The sequence below is a fragment of the Mesocricetus auratus genome, unplaced genomic scaffold, assembly GCF_017639785.1.
Source record: "Mesocricetus auratus isolate SY011 unplaced genomic scaffold, BCM_Maur_2.0 Super-Scaffold_100028, whole genome shotgun sequence".
NCBI classification, from domain to species: domain Eukaryota; kingdom Metazoa; phylum Chordata; class Mammalia; order Rodentia; family Cricetidae; genus Mesocricetus; species Mesocricetus auratus.
In genome coordinates, this window is record NW_024429209.1 from 3,103,753 (window position 1) to 3,125,504 (window position 21,752).

General features: G+C 50.1%; 1 protein-coding gene across 6 annotated transcripts in view; it reads left to right on the top strand.

The window, feature by feature from the left end:
• Positions 1-17,020, top strand: part of Dlgap4 (DLG associated protein 4) — a 140,289-nt gene extending 123,269 nt beyond the window's left edge. For 3 of the 6 annotated variants that reach the window (XM_013124078.3, XM_013124079.3, XM_005084612.4), the window contains 6 exons: positions 3,514-3,875; positions 6,106-6,194; positions 6,707-7,119; positions 13,465-13,556; positions 14,410-14,565; positions 15,317-17,020. In XM_013124078.3, coding sequence (XP_012979532.1) covers positions 3,514-3,875; positions 6,106-6,194; positions 6,707-7,119; positions 13,465-13,556; positions 14,410-14,565; positions 15,317-15,535 — 1,331 coding nt within the window. In that variant the 3' untranslated portion in view covers positions 15,536-17,020. Of the gene's footprint in view, positions 1-1,749; positions 3,097-3,513; positions 3,876-5,796; positions 5,877-6,105; positions 6,195-6,706; positions 7,120-13,464; positions 13,557-14,409; positions 14,637-15,316 lie in introns of those variants that run through there. The other 3 variants (XM_021235676.2, XM_013124081.3, XM_013124080.3) reach the window with 3 other exon arrangements.
• The last annotated feature ends 4,732 nt before the right edge of the window (positions 17,021-21,752 follow it).

Sequence of the window (21,752 nt, forward strand, 5' to 3'; positions counted from 1 at the left end):
GCCTGTATCCCAGAGACAAAGAACCCAAGATAAGTTCACTTTTCCTGTTGTCTGTCTAGCTCTTGCTGACTTTGGTCTAGCCTCTCACACATTCACTCTCCTTCTAAAGCCAGGATTCAGGCCTCTGTGTTCTTCAGCCAGACCCTGGCCCTTTGTAGCCCTGAGAGGGAGGCTAGAACTCTGCCTCCTGTCTAGACCTCTGGCTGTAGTAGAGCACTTGTCTCCTGAGAGACAACACATTTTTGCAACCACCATACATACTAACTGAGCTAGTGTCTGTCCCACCACACTGGTGAGGACAAGGACACTGTCTGGTTCTGAGTTGTTCCCTCCCCATAAGAGGTGGGTTCTTTCTTGAACATTTTGGGCAAATTAGAGCTACCTTCACTGTGCTGGTCTTGGCCATAAACCCCACCACCACCACTGACACCTGCTTCCCATTCCCAAAACCCTACTAAGTCAGCCCTGTCTGCTGGTCTCTGGTGGCATTGGCTTTAATAATTGCCCTGTATGTTAATCTTGTTATGGAATCCTCCATCTCCCCATGCTGGTCACAGACCCAGTAGCTGGGGACTTACAGATCTAGTCTAGTTCCCTCCTCCCTAGATTCCAGTAGGACCATGCTGGGCCATGCAGAGCCTGGCTTCTGTGGTGTAGCCTATGTCATCATTCCTTTTCTGCAAGGTGACTGCTTCACAGTCAGTGAATGACAGAGCAGGATTTGAACTTGGGCTTGTCTGGTTCATGCTGCTTTCTGGCCTCGGCCCTTACCAGGATAGGATAACTTTAGACAAACAGAAGGGCTGTTGCCCTCAGACACAGTGGTGCATCTATCCCAGAGTGAGAATATGGGGTGGTGACACTTTGAGTTTGCCAAGGGCTGTCAGAATATGGTGTGCTTGTTGCCAGTTGGAAGCACCAAATAGATGAGGACACTGAAGAGCCCAGAAAGCAGACTCCTGCCCCTAGAACCAGGTCTCTGCCTTCAGTCTAAGCCAGGCCCTTCCTACCCCAGCAGTAGGATCTGGGCTTGGATATGCCTGCGGAGGCACAGATAATGATACATGGGACTAGGTTCAAATATAGGTTAAATATAATTTATTTCGGGGAGAAGCCACTTACACAAGAAGTAGATGGCCACCACAAGTTCTCCTCTAAGGATCTGCACAGGCTGCTCCCTGTGACCCGACTGGGTGCAAGAGAGAGCCACCTCCCTGGACCCCAGACCTAAACTCACTCCCCACCATGTCCTCGGTGCTACAGGTTGCAGGCAGGGTGAATATCTCACTACATATGCCTGTGCCTCTGTGCCCCGCTGGGAGGTTCCCAAGGCCTGGGAAACAGTGAGGTGGGCTGTGCAGCCCATGAGATGCGGTTGCCACCGAGCAGTGCTAACTCTGGGCACATGCTCCAGCCTTTCCTACCTGCATGTGCCCGTCTGCATGTGCCCCCATCTTACAGAGCCATCAAACCAAGTACAGCTACATGAATGACCCAGCTTTAGTCTGTCAGCCTGTGTGGTAGGGCCTGCCCTTCTCATGCATCAGAAAGAGCAGAGGAGATTAGATGGAAACTCTCTCTCTCTCTCTCTCTCTCTCTCTCTCTCTCTCTCTCTCTCTCTCTCTCTCTCTCTCTCTCCCTCCCTCCCTCCCTCCCTCCCTCCCTCCCTCTCTCTCTTCCTCCCTCCCTCTCTCCCTCTCTCCCTCCCCCCCTCACGACCTGAACCCTTCTCTCACCTCTCATGTGGTCTTCTAACCTAGAGATGTAACTGTCCCCCACATCCTCGGCACTTTCCTCTTACTTTAGTGACAAAGATTGCAGATGAGTGTGAGGAAGTCCCTGTTTCCTCCAGAGGCCTGATCAGAGCTGGGAAGTTTTGAGTGTTTGGAAGTGGGAGCTCCTGTCTGGAAGCAGCCAGACCATCACCTCCACTGTGTGCAGGCTAGTTGCCAGCCTCTTGAGCATTTCTGCTATAGCCTCTGCTACTTTAGCACATTCATCTTACTTGATTGCAGGTTTATGTGTAAAGCAAGAAATAATACAGAAAGTAACCTATGTTGCCCTGTAGGGAGTTCCCAGGAATCTTACAAACTGTAGAACAGCATCATACCAGGATGCTGGCAAAGACACAGACCATCCATCTTACTTGATTTCCCTGTTAGTGTATACACACTTGTACGTGTTCATATGCAAGAGCCTATAATGACACCATGGTTATGACGGCACTGAGTAATTACATCACTGCACGTGTAGGAGTTCACTTTACTGACTCCCTTCCTATCTTCCCCAATGTCTTCCTGAGTATACCCTCAGCCCTGGCAATTACTAATCTGTTTTCATTTTTTAAAAATCTGGTCATTTCAAGACTTATAAAAATAGTCATTCACTGTGAAACTTTGGGATTGCTTTGCCCACGAGGTACAAGTGATGTGAGATTCATTCAAGTCATCATGTGACTTGGTTTGTTTCTTCTCACCCCAAATAGTACTTTGTAGTATACATGTGCCACCATTCAGTCACTTAGCTGCTTGCTTTCAGTTTCTGAGTTTTACAAATAGAGCTGCCTGAACATACATATTCATTTCTGTGTGCTACTTGCCTGACTGTTCTTGCTGAGTTGTGTGATAATTGCATGTTTAATTTTAGAAGAAAATGACAGTCCTTTTTCCAAGGTGGTTGTGTGTGTCACTCAGTTCCCCCACAGCCTTAGTGCTTGATGGTGCCACTTTCTTATAGCCATTCTATGAGGTGATGTAGTGTTGATCTCTACTGGCAAATAGAGGACTCTCTCCTGTGTCCCTTGTCCAGCCTCTGCGACACTGGGCCTTATTTTTTGGACTGTCATTGAGTGGGTACCATCTCTATGATGAGTAGCTCCTGCTCCCAGGTAGGGGCTTGCTTGGGTCCCTATAGGAGAGGACATCCAAGACCTGGGTAGGGGCTCACTTTGGTGGACCCTTGCTGCACGCCAACCCCAAGTGACTCAGACCCTTGGCAGTACCTATTTTCATAAATCCTAGCAGGAACAGAGAGAAGGATCAAACATGGTGGAGTCTTGGAAGCAGAAGGATGCTGTGTGGGGTCTTTGTAGAAGGAGTAAGTAGGTGAGAATGGCAGAGCATATGTATTTTGACCAAATGTTCACACAGAGGGAGTGGGGAGGGAAAGTAGAAAAAGACTAAGAAGCTGCAGAACCAGAGTGACCTGGGGAAAGCAAGATTAAGTTCCTCTGTTGTTACTGCCTCCTTCTGACATTGGCCATGCTTTGCTACAACCTTATGGAAAGCATCTTTCAAGTAACATGGCTTCCCTAAGAAATCTGGCCTTGCAAGAAGGTAAACAGGACCTATGTGCTTGTGTTGGTCATTACGGTGTGTGACTCTCATTCTCTTGCTTCAGAGTCCTCTGGCTGAGGTCAGAGTTTGCCCAGGTCAGGCAGGGCCTTGGCCCAGAAGGGCCTTTTAAGGGTTAGAGGCTTCACCTTCACCTTGACCTCCTCTCACCCATCTGCAGGTTCATCATGCCTAGTGGCATATAAGAAGACCCCACCACCGGTCCCTCCACGTACTACATCAAAGCCGTTCATCTCAGTCACCGTCCAGAGCAGTACTGAGTCCGCTCAGGACACCTACCTGGACAGTCAGGACCACAAGAGTGAAGTGACGAGCCAGTCAGGCTTGAGCAACTCATCAGACAGCCTGGACAGCAGTACCCGACCGCCCAGCGTGACACGCGGTGGAATCAGCCCAGGCCCTGAAGCTCCGGAGCCACCCCCTAAGCATGCAGCTCTGAAGAGTGAACAAGGGACACTGACAAGCTCTGAGTCCCATTCCGAGGCCATCCCCAAAAGGAAACTGTCATCAATAGGAATACAAGTAGGGGTCCCTTTTGCACTGTCTCCGTCTACTCCGTGCACCGGCCTGCGTGTAATTACATCTAGTGGAGGCCCACTAGGTCTCCTGGGAAGAGGTGTTTTGTCTGTCTATTCTGGGGTATCTGCCCCAAGTGGCTGAACCAAATTCTGCCTGTAGCCTCACTCGCTTAAGGCCCACCACCCCTGCTGCGGGTCCATAGCTGTGGACATGTTTCTGATCCTCCAGTGGGTTTTCCCAGTGAATGTAGTTACACTCAGCCAGCAAGCTCCTGTACACTGTTTGCTGTCCACTGTCTGTCTGTCCACTCCATCCTTTGCCCTGCCAGACAACCCATGGGAGGTGGGGCTGGCTTAACAGTTCTCTAATCCAAGGTCAGCTCGATACGGAATGGCCCCGCTTGGCAGCGGGAGCATCGTGGAACATAGACGCTGATGGGCTAGCAGCCTGGGACCAGGGCTCTTGAACCATGGGGGTTGTTCAAGGGGAACTTGACCCAGACCCACTCAGGCCTTGGGGACAGGTAGGTCGCTTAAAGCACCAGACCCATGGTGAAGTGAGAAGTGTGATGGCAGTCTCTCTACCTCCCTTCATAGAAAAGGGTCCAAATAGGCAGGGCCCTGTGGCCCAAGCCCCAAGTTCCACCTAGAAGCCAAATCCATTGTGTACTTACATCCATGGCCTCTAGCTTACCCTCTACTGCCTCACATCACCCAGTGTCAGGTGTCTGTTAGCTGAGTGAGGCAGACTTGAGTTCAGCCTTTCAGTTTTCGAGAATTGGTCTAAATCCAGAGAGTCCTCTGCTAGCTGGACCTCCAGTCTTCAGTAGAAGGCAGTGAGTGAGCGAGGCCAGCTGCAGTGGAAGATGGGGCAGCGGTGTGGACATGGTAGAGCACTTCCAAGCCAGAGGGGAGGGTGAGAACAAGCTGTGCGGTGTGTTGCAGCGGCATTATGCTACAGGAATGTCTTCTCCTCAGCAGCAGTAGTGAGTGAATGTGCCCAGGCCGATGACAAGACACTAGAATGTTGGAGCAGGGGATGCAGAGGGGAGACAGAACAAACAGAGCATGTAGGCAGTTCCTTATCTTTGCCTGGGTTCCCAAGGCCTTCCATTGCCCGCATACGGGAGGGAAGTTGTACAGATCCTTTGGGCTCCCAGCTGGGTTTCTTCACGAGTGTCCAGCACTTGCCGCACCCTCACAACCTCTCTAGGTGTGACCGATGAACATAGGAAGTTGCCCGGTGTTTGGCCCTTGGTCCAGACCGCTGTGTCTTTGCTTGGGAAGACCACCTCCTTGCTGGCCAAACCAGATTCTCTTCCCTTCTTAGAAGGTCAGGACCAACTTTGGTTCTCTATTGAGAGTTCGACACCGGGGAAAGAACTCCGGCTCTTAGTGCTGTCTCAGCTGTCCCTTTCCTTGGCTTTCCCCACGCTCTCATCACAGTCTTTGGAGACAGCTGTGCTTCTCAAGCTGGCTCTTGCTAAAGAAAGTATGACATTGTTCCTATCCCAGAAAGTTTCTCTGGCCCCTGCACCTAGAACCCCAGCTCCTGAGCCTGTCATCCCACCCTGACACCTCCAGCCCAGGTCAAGGATGAGCTCTTCCTTGGCGTTAGCGGGCTGCTCCATGATTGGGGCCAGGACATGGCTGCTGCCATTGTTTCCTCCCCTTTACAAGGCAAGTGCGACAAGTCCAGGGACAGGATCCCATAGCATCGCTGGCTCTGGGTTCTGGGTTTGAGAACTGCTGTCTGTGATTGGGACTGAGTACAGGTGCCCACCAGTTCCCCTTCCAGGCCGCACCAGGGTTAGGGGTGATCTTTGCCTCCAGACAGCCCTTGGCTTCAACTACACCAGATAACGGCTGTGGCTTTGTGTGTGTTCTCTCCCGTCGTCCTTTTTTTCTCTCTGAATCGCGTAAAGGAGAGGACTAGAAGGAGCGGTTCCCACCTCTCGGAGGACAACGGACCCAAAGCGATCGATGTGATGGCGCCCTCCTCAGAGTAGGGAAAGCCAGTCATCTCCATCCCCTCCCGCCTCTGCGCGAATGAGCAGTGCCCGGCTTATCCTGGCCCTACCTGGGCCCACGTGCAGTGTCTGCATGCCTCGTGTCCGTCTGTCCACATGTCTGTTTGCGTCGTCCCACTAATGTGAATTTCAGCAGCAAGTGTGGTGTTTGTTTTTATTCTTGTCTTTGTCTCCGTGCCGTTGCTGTCGTTGTCCTTCAATAAGGTTGACTGCATTCAGCCAGTGCCAAAAGAGGAGCCCAGTCCCGCTACCAAATTCCAGTCCATCGGGGTTCAGGTAGAGGACGACTGGCGGTAAGTTGGACAGAGGTGTGGTGGCTGCTATTCCCCTCTCCTCTCCCTCCCTCCGCCCTCACCTCTCCCGCGCGCTCTAACCCACTTCTCCTTGCTGGATTTCTAATAACCAAGCTGGGTGTGGGTGCGGGTGGTGGCTCAGGTGTGGGGGCTGGGCAGGGCAGGCGGGTTGGACACATGAGCACTTGCTCTGAGACCAGTCACCCCATAGGGAGCAAGGCTGGGCTGGGCTGTAGTCCCCAGCTCCCCTGATGTTGGTGGTCTTCCTGGCCCCACTGCAGTAAACAGACAACCTTATGACCTTGTCCTTGTGTGTGTGTGCGCGTGTGGGCATGGGCAAGGGTGGGCAAGGGCTGAGCAGAGAATGAGCGGGGGGCTGTGGGGCCTGCTTCAGGCGCATGGTGAGCAGATGATGCATCCTTTTCTCTGTCTCCCCGTGTGTCCGGGTCAGGTGGCTGCTGGTTTCTGGCCCTCTTGGTGACTTACTCCTTCTTGTCCCGTCCCCCCCACAGAAGCAGTGCCCCCTCTCACAGCATGTCCTCCCGTCGGGACACTGACTCCGATACCCAGGATGCCAATGACTCCAGCTGTAAGTCATCTGAGAGGAGTCTCCCAGACTGTACCCCGCACCCCAATTCCATCAGCATTGATGCTGGCCCCCGACAGGCGCCCAAGATTGCCCAGATCAAGCGCAACCTCTCCTATGGAGACAACAGCGACCCTGCCCTGGAGGCGTCTTCGCTGCCCCCACCTGACCCTTGGCTGGAGACCTCCTCCAGCTCCCCAGCAGAGCCAGCCCAGCCTGGGGCCTGCCGCAGGGATGGCTACTGGTTCTTGAAGCTCCTTCAAGCAGAAACAGAGAGACTGGAAGGCTGGTGCTGCCAGATGGACAAGGAGACCAAAGAGAACAACCTCTCTGAAGAAGGTGGGTCTTGCAAGGGTATCTGGTGTCATGCCACCTTTGGGGCCCCTCACGGAGGAGGGAGCTCTGTTCTTGGGGGTCTTTGCGAGCTTGCCTCAGTGCTCATTCTTTCCACCTGCCTAACCCGACCCCTTCTCATATGTGGATTGATAGTAGCCACCTGCTGTGCAGGCTGTGGGCTCAGCCACACAGTGTCCCAAGCCCAGCATCTGTCTGATCTTCATAAGCACCTTGTGAGGACTGACTGTGGTAGGTAGTGGGAAGACCTGCTGGAGTAAGTGCTGGCACAGAGCTGCCCCCATTACAGCCCCAGCTCTTGATTGGATGCTCACCAGGTGCGACCGTCTGACCCTGCCTAGCAGGAGGAACTACAAATGTGGGACAGAGTTTCTGCTTTTCCACTCAGTTTCTGTTGATATGCATACTTAAAAAGAAAGAAGCTAACAAATGACCTCTAGCAAGGACTACTGCAGGAGGCCCTGGGTCATCCAGTAGCACTACCCAGACAGAAGGAGGGGGGCTGGTAGTGTGCATGGAGCCTGAGGAAGGGCATGGCAGTTTGAGGCAACTTCTGGGAATCTTTAAGCCATCATCCTATACTGACCAAGTTCTTCCAGAGCCAGCTTCCCAATTGGCTCCTCTACAACTAAAGGTTCAGGAAGGACAGACCTTCAGAGAGCAGTACCATGCCCCAGTGGCCCTGATAACATATTCCGAGGACACCTTTTGATGATTCAGAAGGTGCTGGTAGAGTCTGTTTTTACTGCCCTATGGGCCTGTTCCCAACTTTGATGTCACACCCACCTTGGGGCAGGGAACTCTTGAGGTGTGTACCCGATACATTTAATAAGGATGTATTTAAAAAAATCAAACCAGTGACAGAGATCAGAGGGCACCGAGTGTCTGACAAAAGGCAGCCAGCCAGTGCTCCAATGGTCTGTTGTATATTCACCTGCACGTTTCTTCTTTGCAGTGTGACTGGCTTCTGCTTCCTCTCTAAAATGAAGTCACTAAATACTGACTTCTGAGTGTTTCCTATTTTTCCTGGTCCCCTTGTCTTGCTTGGGTCTGGTCATGGTCTCTGGATGTTTCCAGCTGCAGGCCTTCTCCTGTTCTTCAGCACTGCCTGTGGCCTTTCCCCATGACCACATGCTGGCTGCATGGTCTTTGTCTCACTTTTCTGAACTAAACTTTATTCTAAGAGAACTTTCTAGGTGCTCAACATGTCTTTCAAACCTCACAGTTTAAGTATAAAGGTGAGACTAATATATCCGGTATGTGTACAGGACACATGTGTGTACGCGTGTATGCAGTGATGGCTAGGTTGTTTTCTCTCAGAACCTTATGGGCGTTGTGTAGTGTTTGCATTGCTTGTGATGAAAAGTTCAAAGCCATTCTGTTTCTCTGCCCTTAGGCTTTATCCCTGAGAGCTCTTAGGATCTTCACTTTCTGGTGAAACTTCTTGGCAATATGCATGAGATAGGTCTTTATTCATTTATTTTGCTAATAGTTAATGGGGCATGCCTAACTTGGAGAATCAGTCTTTGACTGCACAGAACTAGTCTTATATTAATTCAAACCAACAAACAGGCATAGCCAAGAATGGTGACACACAGTAACCATGTGATAGGCAGAGGGCCACCATAGATTTGAGGCTAGCCTGGGCTGCTGTTGTCATTTCTTTTCCTATTGGCTGTGATGAAATACTCTGACAAGATGGCACTTTCCACTGATTTTAACAACCTGAGTTTAATCTTTTTTTTAAAGATTTATTTATTTATTACATATACAGTGTTCTGCCTACATGCCAGAAGAGGACACCAGATTGAATTGTAGATGGTTGTGAGCCACCATGTGGTTGCTGGGAATTGAACTCAGGACCCCTGGAAGAGCAGTCAGTGCTCTTAACCTCTAAGCCATCTCTCCAGCCCTGAGTTTAATCTTAATCTACCCACATGGTAGAAGGAAAAGAACTTACTCCTACAAGTTGCCCTCTGATCGCCACTACAACTGGCTTGAGCACTCCTTTTATTTATTTAGTATAAAGACACTTTTATTATTTTATCATATAACATTAGTGAATATACCACATACCATTCCTCCTGGCTTCTGAGAATTGCAATGATCAGTAGAGAGGGACTGTTTATAGTGCTGCTCTGTGGTGGGACCTTGTAGGAGTGAACCCCACAAAGCTATCCGCTCATCAGGGTGGGGACAAGTAAATTAGCACAGGTAGAGAGAAAAGGAAGTGAAAGGAAAGGGGGCTTCCCTTTTTTTTCTCCTGGAAGCCAGGCACGCTTCTAACTCCTGGTCTGTGCGACTCTCTCTCTCTCTGGTAAATAAATATATTGTTTTCCATATATAGCATCGAATATCGTTATAGGACCTTGCTCTTTTCAGCACTGGCTCACTTGTGTCTTCATTATGCACAGAGGTTGACCAAGGTGTAGCTTTGTGTGTTCATGTGAAATGTCCATAGGTTGCTGGCATACTGTCATCCTGCCAGAGAGAGTGCGACTCAGCAATCATGGCTATCTGGAAGAGAAGATTCAAGCATTAGGGCAGCTCCATTTTGGGTTGGAAATACATACTTGAGGATCTATCTTTGTGTCACCCATTTACTGTTGCTGCCATCTTAGTATATTTAGGGCCTTTTCAGACTGGCCCAAAAATGATGATGTCTTTTTTTTGTTTGTTTGTTTTTTTGTTTTTCGAGATAGGGTTTCTCTGTATTGTTTTGGAGGCTGTCCTGGAACTCGCTTTGTAGACCAGGCTGGCCTCGAACTCACAGAGATCCGCCTGTCTCTGCCTCCCGAGTGCTGGGATTAAAGGCATGCGCCACCAACGCCCGGCTTGATGATGTCTTTAAAACTTGCCTGTCCCAGTACTTTTATGTGATAGCCATGTTAGGAACTGTGATATCTCACTGTGGTTTCAGTGTATTTCCATAGTGACTAGTAATGTTGATAATCTCTTCATAAGTGCTTACTGGTTGGTTGGTTGTTTTTTTTTTTTTTTTTTTTTTTTTTTGATTTTCGAGGCAGGGTTTCTCCGAGGCTTTTGGAGGCTGTCCTGGAACTAGCTCTTGTAGACCAGGCTGGCCTCGAACTCAGAGATCCGCCTTGCCTCTGCCTCCCGAGTGCTGGGATTAAAGGCGTGCGCCACCAACACCCGGCTGGTTGGTTGTTTTTTTTGTTTTGTTTTGTTTTGCCTTTTTGAGACAGGGTTTCTCTGTGGCTTTGGAGATTGTCCTGGAACTCTTGTAGACCAAGCTGGTCTCAAACTCACAGAGATCCGCCTGCCTCCCGAATGCTGGGACTAAAGGTGTGCACTACCACTGCCCGGCTATCTTTGAACTCAAGAGAGATCCACCTGCCTCTGCCTCCCAAGTCCTGGGATTATAGGCGTGAAGCCACCACATCAGACCTGATTATTGGGTTTTTGTGTTCTTTACTGGAGAACTCTGCTGGCATTAGTAGTATCTTCAGACTGTCCATCATATGCTTATATGGCTAACCAGCATACTCATTTCTTCCTAAGACTTTGCCCTTGACTGATGATTACAGCATTTCCTTTCTTACTGAGACATTTATGTAAATTTACTTTGCTATGTTCCTGCATTCCTTTAAGTTTGTTTTTTCTACTTCTCTTTAGGGTTGGAGGCTTTCCTGGACTGTCCAGTGAACTTTAGTTAATTTATTCCTATTTAAAAGTGATACCCTTGGTGGTGAGAGCAAGAGAATGCTGCTGTTATTGACCTTGTAGCATTTAATTCCATCAAGAAACTTAAAGAAAAGGAAAGTAGACTGGGGTGTAGCTCAGTAGTAGAGCATTTGCTCAACCTGAATGACCCTTGATTCCCAGAACCACACACACAAAACAAGAGGGGGAAACTACCTTTTAGAGTTTGCACAAGCACATTACATGAGTGAAAATATCAAACTAATAAAAATAGCATTGATGTGACAGCTGTGTTGATAATATCAATGAAGAAATAATTATAGGCACCAGGATAAGACTTTTCAAATACCATGATGAAATATATTTTGAATACTTGTTTTCACTTTTTAGTATATCCCTGGGAATAGAATTGCTGGCTTATATTTTTCTAGCCCTTTTTCATGTTGTGGCAAAACGTGTAACATAAAGCTTGCGTCTGTGTGTGCGTGTGGTGTGCTGCAGGTGCTGCACACATGGAGGTCAGGGGTTATGTTGGGCTGTCTCCTTCCATTACTTCACCTGATTTTTAAAATGCATGGGGAAGGGGACATGTGCTAAAGGCAACTTGAAGGAGTGGGTTCATCTCCCACCTCGTGGGTCCTGGGGATTGAACTCAGGTCAACAGTCTAGGAAGCAAAGCACCTTCAACAACTGAACCATTGCACCAGCTCACTAATTCTGTTTTGAGACAGGCTCTGACAGCAGCTCGGACTGATGTTGCATTCACATCTTGTGTTGGGATTAAAGATGTGCAACATCACACCTGGCTCCTTTGCCCATTTTTGCAATGACTCTTAGGGTTTCTATTGCTGTCCAAAAGCAACTTGGGGAAGAAAGGGTTTATTTTAGCTTACAGTGATCTCTCTCCAGTCCCAGGACCCAGGTATGATTCCCAACACCCACATGACTGCTCACAGCCATCTGTAACTCCAGTTCCAAAGGATCTGATGCCCTCTTCTGATTTCTACATGTTCCTGGATGCACATGGTACACATACAACTCAGGCGCACACACACATACATTTTTAGAATTATATTACAATTACAAAGCAAATCAATTAGACTAATGTGCAGTTGTCAAGACTGAACATGGTACATGCCTGTAATCCTTTTACCTAGGAGGCAGAAAGATCGGGAGTTTAAGCCAGGCTCCACTACATAGCAAGTTCAAGGCCAGCCTGGAATACATAAGACTTTGTCTCAAGACAAAAACAAAACCCCAACCATTGTTACTAAGACCCAGTGGTGTCCCCTTGACACCTGCACTTGTTTCGCTCATCTCGTTAATCTGAGCTGCTCGGTGCTGTGCACCCTTCTTGGTCTGTACCACTGGTAAGCCGTGGATTTCCTAGTTTTCTAACTTTTTTCTAACAACATGATTAAGACATAATTGAACCTAGGGTATTGCTAAGCACACACCATTGAGCCATACTTGAAACCCTGAGATATATTTTATACACAAAAATTAACCCCTTTATCATACACAATTCATGGAGCCTAGATGTCACCACTATGTAATACCAATGTTTTAATCATCCCCCAAAGAAACTTCTACCTGTTTAGCCACTACTTTTGTGACAAGGTCTTACTGAATAGTCCAGGCAAGCCTTTAACTTGTGATCCTGCCTCAGCCTCCCAAGTAAACATCACAGGTAGAGACTGCAGAGACACTCAAAGGTTAAGAGCATTAACTACTCTACCCAGAGGACCTGGGGTCAGTCCCTAGCATTTACATAGTGGCTTCTTGTTTTATTGTGGGTGTTTTGCTTTAAAGTCAGGATTTCTCTGTGTAGCCCTGGCTGTCCTGGAATTTACTCTGTAGACCATGCTGGCCTAGAACTCAGAGATCCTCCTGCCTCTGCCTCCCATTTCATTCATTTGTTCTAAAGTGTTGCTGTGGATGCCCAGGCTAGCTTCTGGTTCTCCATCTGGAAGTGTTGAGATGGCACCCTCTAGAGCTTTTCTTGCTTTCTAACCAAAAAGTACTTAGTGTTTGTGTGTATGATGGGAGGGTAAGGAGGCACTTGATGGAGTCCACTCTCCTTCCATCTTTACACAGATTCCAAGGATGGAACTCAGGTCATTAGGCATATGACAAGTGTTTGCCCACTGAGCCATCTCAACAGCTCCTCTATTTCTTCTGGAGTTCATGGTAGTTTACATTTCTTTGGAAAGTTTTCCCATTTAAGATGCCATCACATTTCCTTAGAAATGGGGATAAAGTTCTGGCTGCAGCAGATATCATAACCACCTGTGTCTGCTTCCAAGTGCTGGGATTAACAATGTGAGCCACCATGCCCAGCTTTCTTCTGACATTTATAAGACAAGGTCTCTCATCGCCCAGGATGGCCTCAAACTCTTTTTACACTTGCCCGTATCTCCTGAGTGCTGCAGTGACCAGCACTGCCCTCATCTGTTTACATTTTCCTTAATAAGGATGGGTTAGCCAGGTAGTGGTTGCAGGTGAGTTCGAGGCCAGTCTGGTCTACAGAGCAAGTTCTAGACCAGCCCATGTTCTATTAACAGTGAAGATACATGCACATGACCAGAGCCCCACCTTTCATCCTCCAAGCCTGGTACCTGTCCAGCCCTGTTGTGTATGCTGAGCTGCTTCCTCTGTCTCTCTCAGTCCTAGGAAAAGTCCTCAGTGCTGTGGGCAGCGCCCAGCTCCTGATGTCCCAGAAATTCCAGCAGTTCCGGGGTCTCTGTGAGCAGAACTTGGTGAGTGACTCTACCTCCACTACAGGGCTGCCCTGCCCAGAGTTGCCCAGAAAGCCCCTTGTAGCCTGTGGCATCTACACAGAGGAGGTGCTGCTCCCTCAGGGCACTATAATGGTGGTGGTAGAATACACCATGCCCAACACAGGAAGGGCTGAGGCAATCCTCCAGAAATAGAACATTGAACCTGGTATAAAACAGCCACATGAGAATGTAAGTCAATTGGCCCTGACTTTCTTATATTTAGTCCATTCTATATCCAAGAGGCTGCTGAAGGTAAGACCTAAGGAAACACTACACCTGCACCAGGTGGGTCTCCTCCTCCCTTGCCCATTTGGGGCCTGCCTGCCCCAGGGCCAGAAGCTGAGTCCTGGACAGCATGTCCCAGGATCTGTCCCAGCAGATCGGGAGTGTGAGTTTCCAAGGGTGAGCACAGTGAAAAGTGAGTCTCCAGGGCCTTTGGGTGGAAAACAAAACAGGTATTCCATGATCACAGCTGGCCTGGGCCTGCCTTCTTCCTACCTCCCTGGAAAACACTGGTCAAGAATGCACCACCTGATAAAATGAAGAGACATGCCTTCCCTGCCACAGCCCTGTGATGGTGATTCTAGCGATGGCCACGGTCACATGTATGTGCAGGGTCCACTCATGATGAAATTGTTCCCAGGGATCCTTGCCATTGGCACTGGCCATGACCAGAGCTGGCTTCATTCACTCACAGATCCTGGCCTGGCCACAGAACAAGGGAGCAAGGCCCTGCCCAGAATCCCCCCAGGGCCAGAGGTCCATATGTGTGGTGGGAGAGATAAGACAGGCTTCTGTCTTGCTGCCCCACTGACCCCCATCTGCCCCACAGAACCCTGATGCCAACCCCCGTCCAACAGCCCAGGACCTGGCAGGGTTCTGGGACCTGCTGCAGCTGTCCATTGAGGACATCAGCATGAAGTTTGATGAACTCTACCACCTCAAGGCCAACAGCTGGCAGCTGGTGGAGACCCCCGAGAAGAGGAAGGTGAGCATGGACCAGTGCGGAGGGGAAGTCCAGGGACAAATTCCTGGTCGGCAGTAACGCTGCCCACATCGGTCAGTGCTGCTTGGCTCCCTTCTCCATGTGTCGTCTTTGAGCTGGGGCTCACGTTCATCACTTTGCGGGGTCCATGCCTGGCACCTGTCCAGCATGCTGCTCGCTGTGTAGTGGAGGCTGTCCCCAAAGCATGCCATTGTGCTCTGCATGTCTAGTAAAAGGGGTCACAAGTGCTAGTGGAAAAAGAATGACCCTCCTTCTCCTGGGGCCCTGCTGTCACAGGCACTGGGGTCTGGCCCCAATACTTCTGTGAGGCTCGGGTGGCCTCCTCTAGAGCAGTGGAGCCCGGGGCCTGTCATGTTGGACTGTGGCCCTCGTGAGTTACCACGCAAGGACAGCATGTGAAATATGATGGGATACAAGGACAGCTGAAGTCACTACTTTGGCTGTATCTGTGCCTTGGGTTCCTCCTAATGGTTCAAAGCAAGGGTGGGAACAGGTGGGGTTGCCCATCCTCTTCTGGAACACTCTAAGAGTCTAAGCTTGCTTTTTGCTCCTAAACTCTGTGCTACTCCCACTCTCATTGCTTCTGTGGCTTTCAGACTCTAATGTGTTGCTTGTGCCGGTCTGGTGGGGAGGGGCAGGGTGGTACAGTGCCGGCTGCCTGCATTTCGTAAGGGCAGTGCCACACACAACGTGGCCCCTTTATTTTTGTTCCCTCCTCGATGTCTCACTAAAGGAAGAGAAGAAACCACCACCTCCGGTTCCGAAGAAGCCAGCCAAATCTAAGGCGGCAATGAGCCGCGACAAAGCCTCAGACGCGGGGGACAAGCAGCGTCAGGAGGCCAGAAAGAGACTCCTGGCAGCCAAGCGAGCAGCGTCTGTGCGGCAGAACTCAGCCACAGAGAGTGCGGACAGCATCGAGATTTATGTCCCTGAGGCCCAGACCAGGCTCTAAGGCCACGAAGGAGAAAGCACTCAATTTTAAATCATTAAAACTCAATGCAAACGGAACAGCGTTTTCTCACCCTTTAGTATGGTTATTATCTCTAGAGACCCTGAGCCAACTTTCCAATTGACACAAACAAGGGCTCACAATGTGGCTTTTCTGGGTCCCTCCAAGCTTTAGGTTATGAAGACTTGACTCACAAAAACAAAACAAAAAAATCAAATACCACAATCTAGCCCCTCTTCCCTTTGGGCTGCCATGGAGGACAACAACAACTTGGACAGCCCTGGCCCAGCCTCCAGATCACAGTCTTTTTACTTCTGTCTGCTGGGAACTAGCTTGTTTACAGGATGACGACAGTCCACGGCAGCCTTGGGCCCCTGCCATGCCCCTCCCTTCCTGACATCCCATGACTTTTCTTTTCAGAGCTCACACAGGGGTCACCACCATGGCCAGTAGCTTTCTGGTTCACACCCTTTGGGGCTGAGGGCACAGAGGACAGAGATGGGTAGCATTCCTCCCTCTCCCCACCCTCCCCGCTAAGTGCTCACACACTGTCGGCCCGCGCACACAGATGAGGTGCCCGCCTCTGCTGCCATCCAACTGTCCAGGCAGTGTCAGGCTGGACTGGCCTCTGAGCAGACGAGAAAAGTGCTGGTCCTTGGAGCACGTGTGGGGAAGCCATGGTTACCATGCTCCATCCCCTTCCTTCAGCTAAAGAAAATTTAGGACTCCCAAGTGGCTTCCAAGGGGTTGTCTGTCATTGGCCGCACCTTTGTCCAGTCTCCCCCAGGGCAGGTGGCGGTGTCTGTACGTATGTGTATATATGCACATAGACCTTAGAGTGTATATTTAATAAACGCCCATCTGCTCACCCAAGCCCACCAGCGCCGCTGCCACTGGCTCTCGGGTTACCTGCAGGAGGCGGGTGTGTGAATAGCATATATTTTTACATGTACTATATCTAGGTGTGTGTACAAGTGTGTGTAAAAAAATATGCCTTGTGTGTAAGCAGCCCCTATTTTTTGGTTGTCCACCCGACCCATCAGCCCAGCCTCTTGTTTTTTATTCTGTTGTAATTTTCATCCCAATCTCTCCTGTCCCCCACTTCTCTACTCCTATTCCCAAGGTGTTCTGAGCCCTGAGCTGCAAAGGCCTGGGCCCACAGAGCAGGGTGGGGAGGGCAAGGCTGGGTCAGGCCGCCTGGAGGGGGCTGGACCCAGCAGATGGTTTGGCATACCAGGGGCTGTTCTATACTGTGGGTGTGATTCAAGAGCATTGGGGACATCCTTTTGTCTGGCGCATGCTGCAGGGGTCCCCCAGGTGAAGTAAGGCCTGCTCTAGGAGCCTGTTCTAGCTTGGCCGCCCCCTCTGTGACCTTGGGCAAGTCACTTGACCTCTGTGTGCCTCAACTTCCTCCTCTGTAAAATGGGGACAGTCCCTGCCCCTCCCTACCTCACAGGCATGTTGTGAGAATAAATGAGGTAACGTGTACTAAGGACTCATGGCGTTATTGCAGCGTGGTGGGCTGGATTAAGGAGGATGGCAGATGGTCCCAGGAAACCCAGTTAGACGCCCCCCTCCCAAAAGGCAGCTCTTAGGAGACGAGCTGTTTTGAGGGCATCAGTTAACTTCAGCTCAGTGTCCTAAAGACATTGATGCAGCATTCAGTTCCGAGGCATCAGGACAGCACACTTCTTTCCTAGGTACCACTACAGAAGGGAGGAGACATCTTTCAGGGCAGAGGTGTGGCATGGCCCCCAGCAGCTGCCCTCATAACAGTCTAGGCCGCCCAGTATAACAGGGAATGTGCCCTGCCGTGCCACGGGAGAGCTGCACGGGCTGCCCAGAGCTCACCAAGAAGCCAGAGTGGTGTGAACCAGTCTCAGTCTGGCATGGCAGGAAGCATGATGTGGAGGATAGGGGGCTGTGTGGAGTAGTCAAGCCAGGTGAGGGAGGTAGATGCCATCCCCAGTGGGGTAGAACATATTTAAAATGTCTTTGGACCATGTCCTACAACCACATACTTAGTCCTCCCTTGGCCCAACCCAGCCAGATTGCCTGTGACCCCAGGCCCAGGGACAGATTCATTTCCACCTTTTCAGGAGTTTGACTCCAGCCAGACCCCTTATGAAACCCCAACTATAAGCAGACCCCTATGCTTAAAATGGCTTGCCCTCTGCCTCGGATCCCAACATGCCTTTGTTAGGGTGGCTGAATGCCAGTGACCATGCTGGGCATGCATAGCACTTTCCTTCACCTACCTCAGCCAGGGGAATTGAAGGGTAAGTGGGTTCCTGTTGTGTAGGACTAAGATGACTCCTGGATCCAGCATCGAACCAGACCTTCAAAAGTATAAGTGACTGCTCAAAGAAGCCAAGTTAGCCATGAGGGATGGAGGTCAGACAGTAGTCTGACTAAATCCCATGGGCCCCAGGGACTTGGTGGTGGAAGACTTTAGCAATCTGAGTGTTTGAACACATCATGGGAGTCTTGACAGATCTGGGCTGGGGAAGGCTCTTGGAATCAGAAGCAAAAAGGGTGGGAGAGTGTGCGAGTGTGGGGTTCTACACCTAGACAGTCTAGTGCAGTACTAAAGGAACCCTCCCAAAGTCTACCTGCACCTCCTGATACAACCCTCGGGCAAAGGATCCTGGCAGATCTCCCTTACCCTGGACATTTGGAGCCTAAAGTACCCAACATCCTGTAGGTGGCCCAAGCCTGGTTCCCCTACACTCACCCCTGGTCCACTGGAATCCAGTTATGGGCACTTGATACTTTTAGTTACCAAGTTTTTCTAGTCTGAAGGATCTACAGCAGCTGTCCCAACTTTTGGGCTTTGTGACAGCAATCATTTTAAAGTGCCCAAGAAACTTACAGGCTTTGTTGTTTTGAGACAAGGTCTCCCTATGTAGCCCAGCCTTGACCTGTGCTCTGCCTCTGCCTCCCAGTGCCAGGACAGCAAGTACCCATCACCCTGCTGCTCCTCTTTCCTGTCTGATTAAAAGCCAACAGTTTGACAAGAACATGACTTAGATAATGTCCCACCTCCTTGGAGCCTGTCCCATCAGAAAGCACTGACAGCAACTGCCTGGGCTTCTGGGATTCACAGACAAAGTGCCCTTCTGGAAGCTTTGGAGAGTGGGGCAGGGAGGCCCAGGAAATCAGATGGAGCATCCAGAGTTCTCAACCCCCCCCAGAGCTATAGATCTGAAAGTAGGGGCCCATATTTCCTTTCTGGAATCCCAACCTCCCCCAGGGTTGTAAGTCCTCAGAGTCCTCACTGAATGACTTAGGAGCAGAGATCATGACAAAGTGGAGACCTCAGGATAGGACCATAGAAGGAAGCAGTTGCTACTGGAGGCCACACAGAGCTCATGTGTACAGTAGAAGACAGACTGACAACCAGGACATCTGGCTGCATCAGGAGAGTAAGGTCTTACCCAGGACTTAGGGTGTGTTTCCAGCCCCACCAAACCGGGCATGATACAGACAAAGGGACTTTAGTGTGGCCCTCTGCTCAGGGCCCTTCACAGCCTACCCTCTGCCTACAGGAGGAAAATACGCTCCCTTCCTGACAAGGCTGGTGTTCCCTTTCAGCTGCATCGCCAGTGAGCGTACCCTGGACTCTGCCCTGCACCTCTGTGGCCCTTTCACAAGGGGTCAAGGCTCTCCCCACACTGCCCTGCATCCCCTCCCTCTGCTCTCAAGTTGGATCGTGAGGCCTGGGGAAAGCCTTCCCCTGCATTTACTCAGGCTAGCCTGGTGCCAACCTGTGCTCCAGGCTTGTGCAGAGACTTGCTTTCTACTGCCGTCACTGCTCTGGTGACTTTTTTTTTTTTTTTTTTTTTTGGTTTTTACGAGACAGGGTTTCTCTGTATTGTTTCGGAGGCTATCGGTCCAGCCCGGCCTCGAACTCACAGAGATCCACCTGCCTCTGCCTCCCAAGTGCTGGGATTAAAGGCGTGCGCCACCACCGCCCGGCTGCTCTGGTGACTTTCTATGTGATCAGATGTCACTGCCTGCCTCAACCCGGGAGATGAGAGCTGAGGGAGACAGGCTCTTCCCACTGACTTAGCACCAGCACGGAGCCTCCTCCGGCCAACACTGCAGGTTGTTTCTAACATGTCAGCAGACGACGCCTAAAGCAGCAGTAGGGAGTTGGGCTGGACCACACCTTTCCCTGAACACCACACTTTGGGCAGGCGTTGCCTTAACTAGATGGCCACAGTGCACACTGCCAGCAATGGGAACTTCTATTTGGCATTTCTGACCCAATGCACCGAGAGGCACAATACTCTGCTGTGCCATTGCTGGCCAGCAAGACCTGTCAGTGGGAAATGTGTCTGACCCACAGAAAGAGGAACGACTTCTGAGAGTTGTGCTCTGATCTCCACATACGTGCTGTGGCACCCGTGTAACCATTCACCCACCCCCTCACGCATACACACACTCATCCACACACACACACTGTGCACACAATGATGAATGAACAAAATAAAAATAGGGTAGGGCCAGGCATGGTGACACACACCTTGAATCCCAGTACTTTGCCAGAGACAGGTGGGTTTCTCTGAGTTCCAGGCCAGCCTGGTCTATGTAAGGAGCAGTAGACCAGTCAGGGCTACACAGTGAGACTCTGTCTCAAAATAATTTTTTTAGAATAATAAACGTATTCCCAGAAGCTGCTCTGGAGAGTACACAGTAACTGGCCTGGGCTCTCAAAAAATGTCAGTTGAACAAAACAAAAACATCTCTGCATATCAAGAGGTAAAGGTAGCCCAGCAGAAAGAGAACATTTGATAAAACCTAACTTACTTGTGCGGGCACAAATTCTCAATGAACTAGGAGCCGAAGGCTTCCCTGAGCAGGAATGAGCCGCTGCAAAACCCCAGATGCCATCACGTGTGCTGACAGAGACTGAAGCCTGTCCTACAACAGACATGAAAGCCCAGCATGGTAGCACATGCCAGTGACCCCAGAACTTTGGAAAAAGAAAGGTGAGTTGTTCAAGGATAGCCTTGGCTCCACAGCAAGTGGGAGGCCAGCCTAGTCTACATGAGAGCCTCAAAACACACTGCCACAACAAGCTCAGGAATAAGACCAGGGTGTTTTCCTTCTCCTCTGTAATGGGACTGGAGGGTGGTCAGGGTGGCCAGGGCAGTGGCTTTTATAGTAATGTAAATAAATAACCTCCAGATTGGAAAGAAATAAAATAATCCAAACTTCAGTTTCTAGATAGTGTGATTTTCACATAGAAAACCCTGAGGTTATCTATGAAAGAACTATTAAGTGAGTGACTTCATGAGTTTATTAGTACAACATCAGTAAGCCTACCTCAGCTGCATGTGGTGGGCATGCTTTATCCCAGCACTAGGAAGCAGACAGGAGGCCACCGAATCACCTCTACACACACTGCTGGGAATGATGGCGTGTCTCTGACCATGCTTCCTGGTGCAATGTGCCTGAAGCTCCCGAACTCTCCGACATGGTAAGAGTGTCTTGTGTGCTCAAGGGATGACTCGAGGCTGAAGACAGGAACTCTGTCACCAGGAAGACAAGCTTTGCGGGTTAATGAAGACAGGAACTCTGTCACCAGGAAGCTTTACGGGTTATCGCCTCCTCGCTCTGGGAGTGAAACAGGCTGCAGATTAAATTCAGCACCAATGGCCAGTGGTTTAGTGAACCACAGGCCCTCAGAAGGAACACTACAAGTAAGGGCTGGCTGAGCTAGGCTGATGAACAACGCACGCAGCGCCCCTGGAGAGCCCAGGCAGCCACACTGCCCTCATCCCCAGCATTATGTCCTGTACATGTCTGCAGGCCTGTCCCAGCTATGTCCTTTAGAATGGACACAGAAGCCTATGGGCACTTACCCTATTTTTTGTGAGACACTCTTAGAAAATTAGTTACCTAGGGGAATGTTTTTAGGAACCCATGATTTGTAACTAGGTTGGAAAGATGTGAGGATAACCTAGGACCTAATACTTACAATGCATCTATGGCACATGAACAGGCTCAGGTTTAAGAATCTAAACTGTGCATCTTACCTGCTGCCAAGAAAGTCAGAGAGGGCTGGAGAGATGGCTCAGCGGTGAAGAGCACTGGCTGCTCTTCCAGAGGTTGAGTTCAATTCCCAGCAACCACAGGGTAGCTCACAACCATCTGTAATGGGATCTGATGCCCTCTTCTGGTGTAAACATGTACATGCAAATAAAGCACTCAC